Source organism: Coffea arabica, chromosome 3c, assembly GCF_036785885.1.
Source record: "Coffea arabica cultivar ET-39 chromosome 3c, Coffea Arabica ET-39 HiFi, whole genome shotgun sequence".
Lineage (NCBI taxonomy): Eukaryota > Viridiplantae > Streptophyta > Magnoliopsida > Gentianales > Rubiaceae > Coffea > Coffea arabica.
The window spans coordinates 37,443,716-37,455,916 of NC_092314.1; the positions used below are offsets into that span (position 1 = coordinate 37,443,716).

Here is a 12,201-nt window from a genome sequence, read left to right on the forward strand (position 1 = left end):
ATTTGAACGTTTTCTGATTTAACTTCTTATGATTGTTATGTTATTTAAATATCAAGGGTCTGATATTCGAATTAACCTAATAATCTACTGTCAGATTAATTGATTGAATCTGTAATTGTTCAATTGATTAATACTAGTGGTGACTAGCATGATTGGTCCCATGTTAGGGAAACGTATGATCTAATTTAAACAAACTCTCGTAGCGTATTTGTTGGTTAGGTTGAGTTTTTTTAATTCTTAATGCAATCGAGAAATTAAATCCTATGGTTGTACCTAGGGTTATTTCTTGGTTAGGGAAATAGTTAATGGTGATACCTTGACTATCGAAAAAGTAAGAAAAAGTTGGTTGTTTATCGCCTGTATGACAACTATAACCAATCTATTAATGAGTAATTGAATTATCTTTACATCGATGATCAGTTAAATGGACAGTGTCTAAAAAGTTGCACCTTTGACTAGAGTCATACTTATTATTGATTAATTCCTGTTATTTCTGTTAATTGTTTTATTAGTTGGTTAATCAGTTATTTTATATTTTCCAAAAACCTCCCATATTCTAAATTTTAGAAGAAACAAATTATCCCCAATCCCTGTGGATTCGACTCTACTCACCGCTATATACAAAATTTATATTTTTATTGAGTAGGTATATATTATTGTACAAGCTCAACACCTGTCAATTTTTTTGCGCCGTTACCGAGAACTGGTGCCTGATTAATTTGTTTCTTTTTTAGGTCATCTTATTTTCATTTCTATTTTTTCTCTTATTTTTTTTACTAGTTTATGGCTGCTGACATTCCGTATTTTGGTGATAGATTGAATTTTATTCCTATAAAAGGAAATGAGGCTTGTGCTTTTTCTGATGATCAATATTCAGATTCACTGAGCTTTCTTATAGACAAAATGGCTGCTGTGGAATTTGTTATGCCATAGATCATTCAACTAGTATGTGTTTTGAATATCAAGATTACCTAGATGCCTATCTCAATAAGTTTGAAGGTTTTTCATCCCAATCTCGAACGTGGCATAACCCTTATTCAAATGGGTATGATCAAAAATGGTGGGACAACTCTAACTTTAATTATACATAAGAGCCAATCGATTTTCAACATCAATATCAACAGCAATAACCATCATCGAGTCACGTATGTCTCTTGAAAAAATAATTGAATTACTAGCTACTAACATATATCGATTTCATAAGGAGATACAAACGAGCATTCATAACCTAGCAAATCAAGTGCATCTAGTGACATCCACGATAACACAAGCTTCTCAAATGTGTGAAGAATTGCCCTCACAAACTAACATCAATTTTAAAAGAGATTACAGTGTAATTATCCGGACAAATGACATGGAATTGCAAGAGTTTCAAGAAAACGGATCTAAAGATGCAGTTGAAAAGGAAGTTGAAATGGAAGAAATGAGACCCCAACATCAACTCGTTCAAGTGAATGAATCCGGTGAACAATCTCCAAATGCAGTGACATCTTTTCTATTCCTTAATCAATATTCTCCAGATTCTTATTTTTCAATTCCTATTAGTGATATTGACTTTATTATACCAGAAATTTTTGAATTTCATGACAGGAATAAGTTAAGAGTGACAATAGCAAAATATCTTGAACCAGTAAATACGCGTGATGGAGGAGTGAGTGGAGAATTCAGATTATTGTTGACTTATTTGGCGCCATCTACTAGTCCATGAAAGACCATAGCTCGTGTGCTCAGGGATTACTCTATTTACAAGGACTATTAGGATTATATAGAGGATGAAACACTGAAACGAGCCACAAGATTTTATCTTCCCTAAACAAACATGACAATGTGTAGCCAAAAACATTAAAGAAAGGCGCTTATTGGGGGGCGACCCAATTTATTTTCGTTATTTGTTCAATTCTATTTGATTGTTTCAATATGTTTTCTTAGAATTCTTACAAATTTTTGGTTTAATTTTTCGTTTTTGATGATTACTAGATGTCCTCCCGGCATGACGCCCCCGTGTCAACAAAGCGCGTGGTAATGTGCAACTCTCAAGTGCTTTATCAGAAGGGTTTCCACTCTCATGACGCACCCGCGTCACTTGGGCACGTGATAATGTGCAATTCTCAAAGTCTTCATCAGAATGGTTTTCACCCTCTTGACGTGCCCGCGTCAACAGGGCACGTGACAACTTTCAATTCAACGATTCTTCATCAGAAGGGTTCCTACCATCATGACGTGCCCATGTCAAGTCCTAGGAGAAGGTAAAAAAAAACAAATAAAATATTTTTTTTCTTTCCTTTCTCTTCCTTTTCCTGTCTTTTTGCCTTTCTTTTTCTTTCTTTATTGCTTTCTCTCTTTTTTTTGTTTCTTCTTTCTTTCTTTCTTCCATCATTCTCCATCCGAACTCCACCGCCGCCAACCATCAACATACGCCAAGCTCCACAATCATTTGTCCCTCACTTGTAGCTGTCCACGATCCCCTCAATTATCAGGTAAATTTCGTTATCTCCATTACTTTTCTTTTGATTATTTATTTTTGACATTGGGGACACTGTAAAATTTAGGTGTGGGAGAATAGGATATGATAGTATATTGGAAAAGTGCAAATATAGGCATTTTCTGTTGGAATTTTTTTTGTTTAATTTTTTTTGAATTTTATCCAATTTTTGCTAGTCTTTATGCATTTTTGTGATTGTTCCTAATAAACAATGGTTAGACGTTTCAAATTTTTCTATTGCTAAAATTTTATACTCTAAGGTGTTATGTATGACATGGTTAAGTTTAAGGGTATCTCTTTGGTAAATATTTGAGATTTTGTGACTTTTGCACTTTCTGATTAACTTCTCTAAGTATTGTAAATATTTGTCTAGCAATTTTCGTGCAAATTGATTCAACTATTAATCTTAGTTCTCCAGATTTAAGAAATGAAATAGGTTGTGTGTTTTTTAATTTTAATTTGGTACTTATTTATGAATAGTATTCGGCTATACTTCGTTGGTATCTTTACTTAGTAACCGGAGGTCTTCACCACAAGTGTCGATTTTCGCGTCAAAAAGCGACAATAGTTAAGAATATGTGGTTTTTAAGCGATGAGGGCTGAATAGCCGGGATCCCTTGTTTAGCAAATGTCGGAGTTCGCGTCAAAATGCTTAAATGGTTAAAAGCTAAGCATTCCCCCTGAAAAAAAAAAAAGAAAAAACTCAAGTTTGGGATATTTTAGAAAAAAAATATGTGCTAATAGTGAAAAATATGGAAGTGTTTGAATGAATTGTTAGCCCACTGATCCATGAATTTTAATGTTGAGATTTTGCTTAATAGTTGAACCGTTTGCTGGTTGAATATTTTATATTCTTAGATTAGTTAGTCATAAATTAGAAGAATCCTTGATCTTGAAAACTAACTGGAGAGATATTTCTTGAAAATTGCCACTAATACATGATGTGTGTTTTAAATATATCTTGGCAATAGAATATTTGAGCAATAGCTATTGTTTGATTGTTTGATTTATTGTTCTCATGCTTGAGGACAAGCATGGTTTAGGTGTGAGGGAAATTGATAGGTTGCATTTTTTTAATCATTAATTTTATGATTATTTTTCTCTTTTACTTTACCAAATATTGTGTTAATTGATGGATTCTACTTATATTTGGTTAATGGTGCTAGTTGTAGGAAAATAACCAAAACATGATTAAAAAGGACAATTTTCAGCTAATTTGGTGGTGGTATATTCGGGACCTACATTCAAGTCCAGAAAACTCGAGAATTTATCGCGCATGGAGATTTCCTAGTTTGAATCAAATATGGATATCTTTGGTGGAATTTGGAAAACGTTAATTATTTTTGTTAGTTATAGAGTTGGATTAGGAAACATGAGTTATTATTGTCTTTATTTCCTTTTTTCTAGTTAGGCAATAGGCCTTTATTGTTAAGTAGTAGATATCAAGTAAGAAACAAAAGAATAAGGGAAGTCGGCTGAGTCCCGTTTGATTACTAGTTCTTAGGGAAGAAAAGAGTCAGCCGGCTATATACATATATATTTGGAGACTAGAAGAAAAAAGGGGAGCTCGGGGGAGGAGCCGATGATTTTGGCTCTTTCCCATAGCATCACATTGGCAATTTTCTCAATAATGAAGAACTAAATGCCCATTTTTTATTCGAAGGTCAATTTGAGGATTTGGTTCCAAACATCTGTGAGATCGAATTATTTTACTTATTTCTTTTATTCATTGGTGTTTGTACATTTTCTGATTTAATTTCTTATGATTGTTCTGTTATTTGAATGTCAAGGGTCCGATATTCGAATTAACCTAATAATCTACTGCCAGATTAATTGATTGAATCCGTAATTGTTTAATTGATTAATACCAGTGGTGACTAGAGTGATTTGTTCCATGTTAGGGAAACGTATGATTTAATTTAAATAAACCCTCGTAGCGTGTTTATTGGTTAGGGTTGGGCTTTTCTAATTCTTAATGTAATCGAGGAATTAAATCTTATAGTCGTATCTAGGGTTATTTTTTGGTTAGGAAAATAGTTAATAGTCGTACCTTGACTATCAAAAAAGTAAGGAAAAGTTGGTTATTTATCGCGTGTATAACAACTATAACCAATCTATTAATGAGTAATTGAATTATCTTTACATCGATGATCAGTTGAATGGACCGTATCTGAAAAATTGCACCTTTGGCTAGAGTCGTACTTATTATTGATTAATTCATATTATTTTTGTTAATTGTTTCAATAGTTGGTTAATTAGTTATTTTATATTTTCCAAACCCCCCCCATATTCTGAATTTTAGAAGAAACAAATTATCCCCAATCCCTCTGAATTCGACCCTACTCACCACTATATACAAAATTTATATTTTTGTTGAGTAGGTATTTATTATTGTATATGCTCGATACTTGTCAACTGTTCATTTATGAGTAAACAGGCTTTCAGTTAGGTCAGTTTAATAACTTTACTTAATGTTGAAGATTATTTCATTATACTCTCTCTTTCACACACACCCACACCCATATTTTCCTTTCCTCTGAATGTACAAATAAAGATAATTTTTAAATTATAATATTTGTGTGATATTTCAATTCAATGTTATAATTCAGTTAGTTATTAAACAAAAATAGCTTTATCAATTTACCAATTTAATATTTTTAGCACTTAATTTTCATATTTCAAAATTTAAGATTCTTGACTTTAGTTTTATCAAACATAGCCTTAGTTGTGTTTAATTTTCAAGCTAAAGAAAAGTAGAGGACTATATGGCAATGCCGGCCACCTAGCCATTTTTTAATGTAAAGGTTTGTAATACTTTGATTTTCAGATTGAACTTTAATTATTTTTTTCTTAATATTTTATGTTATAGACTTGTAGTTGAGTATATGGATTGTTTTCTTCTTCGATATATAAATAACAAAATATGAATAAAAATCAACACCTATGAAAGAACAGATGAAAAAAGTCAAAAGGATGACTTGGGTGGACAAGGGGCAGGAACGGTTGCAGTTCTTGGCGGTTTTGGTCATTTTTAACAGCGTGTAATTTTGGTTGCACACGATGTAACTTTATTTGCACAATATATAAATTTAGAACAAAATTTTATGGATTCGACACACATTGTAAAAATTAATATATAACTAGTGATTTGGATCGCACATTTCTTTTTGTCAAAATCTGGCTGTGAACAGTTTAGGAGCGGTCATTCTGCCCCTCATCCGACTTGGGTTAGTGGGTCGGTAATTGAGTACTGGGAGACATTGTTTAAAGAATGGAAATGGGCGTGGGATGGGACCCATCACATTGAGCTTTTGTAGGAGCATTGATTTTTCTAGAAAAGAAGTCCACATCTACGAATAATTGTTGGAAAACAAGGTCAGGGTGGAAGCGGATATGGATCAAGATTGGGCCGATGGGACTTTGTAGTTTGAAGACTGACTTAGTAAACTAATTAAAGAATTGTCCACAGTCTTCCGTCAAGACGCTGTAAAACGACTTGCTTTCAAATCAAGACCGTGCACGTTAGGATTGAAGGATTTTCCCCTCATAAGTTTTAGCTGAAATTAATTGAAAATAGAATGGTCATTTTCTATCTTTTTACACCGCATTCCCACTTGTTTATACTTTACATCCTATTTAAATCCATTTACATCATGCATTCGTTTGTTTACATCATAAGAAAAAATTATTTGGATTGAAACTAGTACTTTTCAATGATTTGCAAGCTGCTGGGATTTTTTTATTGTCTGGATTAGCAGTTTTTGGAAGTGTTTTTGAAAAATTTTACTATGGCAGTATATATGAAATTTTAAAAAATGTTTGATATATTATATAAATGTGATATTTTTTTGAATTACTGTGTATTACTGTAATATTTGAAGAATTTATTTTTGAAAAAAATGACCGATCAAAACGGAGATCAAGTTTGTTAGGTAACAAGCCAATTACCATGCAATAAATCTGAGTTGTGTTTTTCATGGTAATAATTTTGGGTGCTTGGACATATAATGAGCACTTGCGAGATTGTTATCAAGCTAATTTTGAAGTTTGATGGAAGAATTGAAAGAGATTAAAAATTTCTACCAAGTATAGAAGCATGAGGTCTTCAACATGTGACAATAATGTGAGTCCTTGAATAAAAAACCAAATGCTTTCGAGTTTTGGTCACTTGATGGCTGCCTTTGCTCTTGTTCTCAAGAATGGTGGGATGATAAATGCATAGCTGCTATTAATGAATCTTCTTACAAGACTTATAGGAACTAGATAATAGATTATACAGAAAGGAGAAAAGAATCAACTAACAACATTTTAACCTTACATATATGAGATCAGCCACACTAATAAAGAGAGAGAACAGACATGCCAGAAAATTAATTTTTTTACAAAAAAATTAATAAATCAGAAAGATATGCATTTTAATTACCGACCATCAGAGAGAAGATAGTCTGCTACAGAATGTGAAAAACATTTCTCTGTGGAAACGTCAAAACCAACAGCAGAACCCCTCATGGCCAGTGATGATAAATCAGGCAGGGCAACTGATCCCTCCAAGTACAACAGAAATTGCCTCATACTTGGCCTAAGATTTGGTTCTGAATGAGAGCATAACAAGCCTAGTTTCAACACCAATTCTGCTTCCTCTTTCACATACTCAGCACCCAGCTTTTGATCAACCGCTTGGAGAATATCCCCTTCTTTCCAGCAGAAAAATACCCAATCTACTGCTCGGGGATCTATTGGCCTTCTTCCACATGCAACCTCTAGCAAAAAGGCCCCAAAAGCATATACATCAGTCTTCGTTGTGGCCCTCCCTGTCCTACTATACTCAGGGGCAAGGTACCCAAAAGATCCCGCTACATGGGTGCTTTGAGGCAGAGTTCCATGATCGTATAGCCTTGCCAGGCCAAAATCTCCTAATCTTCCATTCAGTTCAGCATCCAACAATACATTACTGGCTTTTACATCTCTGTGGATCACAACTTTCTCCCATTCTTCATGTAGATAAAACAACCCTGATGCTACACCTTTGATGACTCGCAATCTTTGGCTCCAGTTGAGGATATACTTGGGCTGGTTATACAAAAATTTATCTAGACTACCATTGGGCATGAACTCGTATACCAAAAGTAACTCTCCTTTACGCCGACAATAACCCAAGAATGGTACTAAATTTCTATTGCGTAAGCGACCAATACTGATGATTTCTGCAACAAATTCTCTCATTCCCTGTCTTCCTTGATGAGAGACCTTCTTGACAGCAACCTCAACCTTGTTTGTTGTCAAAATGCCTTTGTAGACCCTGCCAAACCCGCCTTCTGCCAACAATTCTTTTTCTCTGAACCCCTCAGTGGCAATGTATAAATCCTTATACTTGAACCTGTGAGGTCCATAAGCAAGCTCCCATTCTTCCAGAACTTCTGCAAACTTCCACTTTCTCCATAGATAATAAGCTACTCCAGATGTTAGTATTATCAACATCAGTACAAAAATCAGGGGCAATCCCATGGTTAAAATTTTAGACACTTTCTTATGTCCAATCCGAGGTAGCTTGGGGAGCCGAGAGAGATCAAGAGCTTGGGCAACGCCATTCATCCTGAAGCTCCATCCAAGTATAAAATTAGTTATTCCTGTTTTGAGTGGACTAGAGACTGCCGAAAAGCCAACATACATGGTCTGCTGTAAAATTGGCGAAAGATCATACTTCAAAGACAAAAGAGGAGTATGTGGTTTAGTAGCCTCCATTGGAGCTAATGTTACATCGATTCTCCTCTCCACCCCGTCGTATTCCACCCAAAGCTGCATCGGTTGACCGCTGATGAGAGTTAAGTTGTCAAATGAACTCTTGTTATTAGCTTGGTAACTCGCTGGTGCGGATGCCTTGGAGATCACAGAGTTAATATCAATACCAACATGGTTGTCATTGATATCTTCAATATCTTGGTCTTGGTAAATGTCAAGCTCCACAGCAAAAACGTGATTTGTTTGATTTCCATTGGTGTTTGTATCGAAGAGGCCAAGCAACGGATAGGAAGGCACTTGTGCAAGTTTTCTTCTTGGTGCAATCGCGAATGCCATTCCCGTACCAGTCACGCCTGGGACATCGGGTACTATAGCAAACACAAATTGGGTGGAAAAGAAGAAAGCTGAACTATTAGGTGTGGTCTTGAAGTTGATGGGATTAGGATAGAAGGCGTACCTAGTTTGTAATATGGTGCTGTTGGTTACCCGCAGGAGGCCATCTTTGGTGACTGTTGTGACAGCCCCACCTCCCCCTAAGGCAAACCAAAGGGTTCGGCGGACCGCCTGCCCAACTCTCGCCGGGACTCAGTCGTTCACTCACACAAATCATAAATAGAACCACAAGAAAAAAAAAACAAAACGAGGATCCAAAATTTAAAACAAAACTTATATACATAGATATCTCAGAAGGAAGTACAACCGTCAATAAACAGAGGTTCTCAATTCACCATACAACCAGCCCGTGCTAAGCACTAGAGCGAGAACCATTACAAAAGAAAACCAAGAGCTAGACCCAGCTAGTCTATACCGGCTCTCGTCCTTACTTGCCTTCCCCTGTTAAGGAAAACAAACTAAAGGGGTGAGCTATAAGCTCAGTGAGGTTCCGAACACATAGGCAATAAGAAGTTCAATGCATTCATTACATGTTACCAATAATTCAAATACAAAAGAAAGCGATAAACACCTTCATTAAAAGGATACGTGCTCACAAGGAGCCATTCGTTCATTCATTCGTTCATTCATTCTCCCTTCGTTCCCTCATACCTTCAATCATTTGAAAATGCATTTGTATATAAGTAAAACCCTCATTCATTCATTCGTTCATTCATTCATTCACCAGGCTCCACCAACCTCCACCAACCTACAAGGTAATACTCGAGTATACCAAAACGTTCACCCAGGTCCCTAATCGCCCGATCGAGTCCGCTTCTGGCTCGAGACGACTGGTAACAAGGGGCAGTGGCCAGTTCAGCCAAAAGGCTTACATTCATGCGCAATTAACATTTCAATCATTGAAAATTTCACAATCATTTAGGCCAATGCGATAAAGTACACACTTGCCTCGAAAACTCGTTTTGGCAATCATTGAAAACATTTAACACGTTATCAATCACTCATACAAGCCATATAATCATGAAACATAACAAACAAGGAACACTCACCTATACACGCAAAATAACGTCCACTTCTCAATCACCAATGAAACCTAAAAGTAAACAAAGAACACATTACAATCCATCTAGCATGATTTGGATGAAAACAAGGATTACCCAACTACCCGCGAGTAAACGTATAAAATGACTTTTAAAGTGTCAATAGAGCATATGGATCCGTGGACGGAAATTACTAGGGTTTATAAACCAACCGTGAAACCAAACTCAAAAGGTTATGAAATTTCCGGCAGAAAACACTTTAACCAACGACAAATCGAAAACCAATAAGGTAAGCTAAGAAGTATTGATTCCAGAATCATTTATGTAGCTCAAAATCAATAGACTATATGCCTTGATGAAAATCATGAAAAGGTGGCAAAATATCTCACTTTCACTCTTAAAACTTCACTTAAAAGTTATTCACTTGTGGCCAAGAGAACCCTAGGTCAACCTCTATATTTTGGTAAACAGTAAGTAAACGTTTGGAATTTCAACCCAAAGAGGTATTAGGTTTTAGAATGGTAAAATGATCATTTTATTTGCCAAGCGGAAATATACAGGTTCAAATAGAAATTTAGCCCTCGGCCACCTTTTGAAAGAGCCGGTAACATTTTCAGTAAATACGTCCAATTCGTCACAAAATACATTCGCAAAATTACTTTAACTTGCTCACATTACAAGAAGATAAACGGACGGCATGTCCTTTGTGTTTACCTATTTTCCAGCCATTAATGGCTTCATTATTTTCCTCAAAACAGTCCCAACATCTATATAGAATAATCTCATGTCTAAAAGCCATTCACTAGGCTTAAAGTCATATAAATACAAAAATAAATACAAAAATCAAGCTAGAAACATTTCCGGATAAAAACAGTTTTTGACACCATTTTGCGGTTTTGGCACCATTGGCGCTACGATTATCGGATGAAGGTGCAAGACACACTGTTTCGAAGCTAACAGATAGGGCTACAATGTTGAAGAAGGTCACTCAGTCCAGTTTGTAGTGAAACAAGGTCAAAATTGACATATATGAAACCAGAAACTCACAAACAGGTTGGCTAACCGCACAATTGTTAAACAGCAATAATTCAGGCTACCGAAGTCCGATTGAAGTTTATCTTATGGTGTTTCGAAGCTAAAACACAACCCTACATTTCTTATGAATACCTCCACGGCCAAATCATGTATTTTCATGATCAAAAATGGAAAACTACACAAAAACAGAATTCTGGGCGCGAAACAGGTTTCATGGACAGTCAAGGGTATTTCGATCATTTAACATGCTACAGTGGTCGGATCAAGCTGAAATTTTGTAGACTACTATTTTATACCATTGGCTACAACTTTCATGTTTTGGCCAAAATCTAATTCGGTAAGGATCATGGTTAAAAGTCACGGTCAGATTGGGTGAAAAGACAACCCTGTTCACTGAATTCCTACCTAGACCAGTCTGGGTATTTCCATCTTATCTCAGGCTACCGAGCTCGGATTGGGCTGAAAATTTACAGGAAACTAGAAAACAGCATTCTCTACAACTTTCATGTTTTGTGTTAAGGCCAATTCGGCCTCTAACATGCTGAAATAAATTCGGACAGAACAGGCTTGTGTGAAACCCTAACCTGGAAATTTTGCCCCAAACCAGAATTTTTTGTACAATCTATCACATCCAACATATATCAACTTCATTTTACACTATAACTAACCAACAATCCATGACTAACCAACACCAAACATATGAAATCAGAAAAATCAAGCATCAAATAACAATTCATCAATCTCCACCAAAAATCATAAAATCTTCCACTAAAACATCTCTTTAGCCATCACAAGTCATGAATTCACCATTATTGAAAACAAACAATGGATATTTACACACCATACCTTGATAACTCACAAAAGGTAGTAGCTTAGGTCTCTTGCTTCCAAAACAACTCCACCAAAGCCTTTAAATCTCCTTAGTGAGCAAGTTTTATGGAGTAGTTGGTACAAACTTTGATTGGAACTCAAGATTCAAGCACAAGTTGAAGTTGGAGTTGAAGGTTTCTCTCTTGTTTTTTCCCTCCCCTAAAATTTCGGCCAAGCTCAAGAAAATGGAAGAAAATGGAGCCAAGAAGAAGATAAAAAGGAAGGAAAATGTCTTGGTCAAAGGTCTTGGTCAAGACCTTGGTTGGATTTGTGACACATGGCTTAATCCCAAATATGTCCACCAAAATATCTCTCTTTTCCTTAGTCAATAATGGTGGCTGGCTTAAGGGTTAATTAAGAGCTAATTAGCTCAACTAAAACAAGGAGATTAAGGTAATAAAGTGGTGGTCAAGTGGTGTACTCACTCGGTAACAAACGGTACCCGTCGGTTCGGGCCGATTTTCTTAAATAACACGTACTAGGGTTTTTTTTCTTCCTATTCACTAACTTTATATCATTGTTTCTAATCACATATTATTTCTCACCTAAAAGTCACTCTTAAGCACCAAATTTGATCCTCACTCTGTACCGGATAATTACACTACGGATACACGAAAAACCCTATTTCACTTCGATTTGAAA

General features: G+C 35.6%; 1 protein-coding gene across 1 annotated transcript; it reads right to left on the reverse strand.

Annotated features, from left to right (window-relative positions):
• Positions 1-6,901: 6,901 nt before the first annotated feature.
• LOC113735893 (L-type lectin-domain containing receptor kinase IV.1-like) lies at positions 6,902-8,612 on the reverse strand. Its single transcript, XM_027262862.2, has one exon. The coding sequence runs from the start codon at positions 8,555-8,557 to the stop codon at positions 6,902-6,904; it is 1,656 nt and encodes a 551-aa protein (XP_027118663.1). The 5' UTR covers positions 8,558-8,612.
• Between the last annotated feature and the right edge of the window lie 3,589 nt (positions 8,613-12,201).

Excerpts from the sequence above, each read along its gene's own strand:
- LOC113735893 (XM_027262862.2), bottom strand. The coding sequence starts at position 8,557 with ATGGCATTCGCGATTGCACCAAGAAGAAAACTTGCACAAGTGCCTTCC.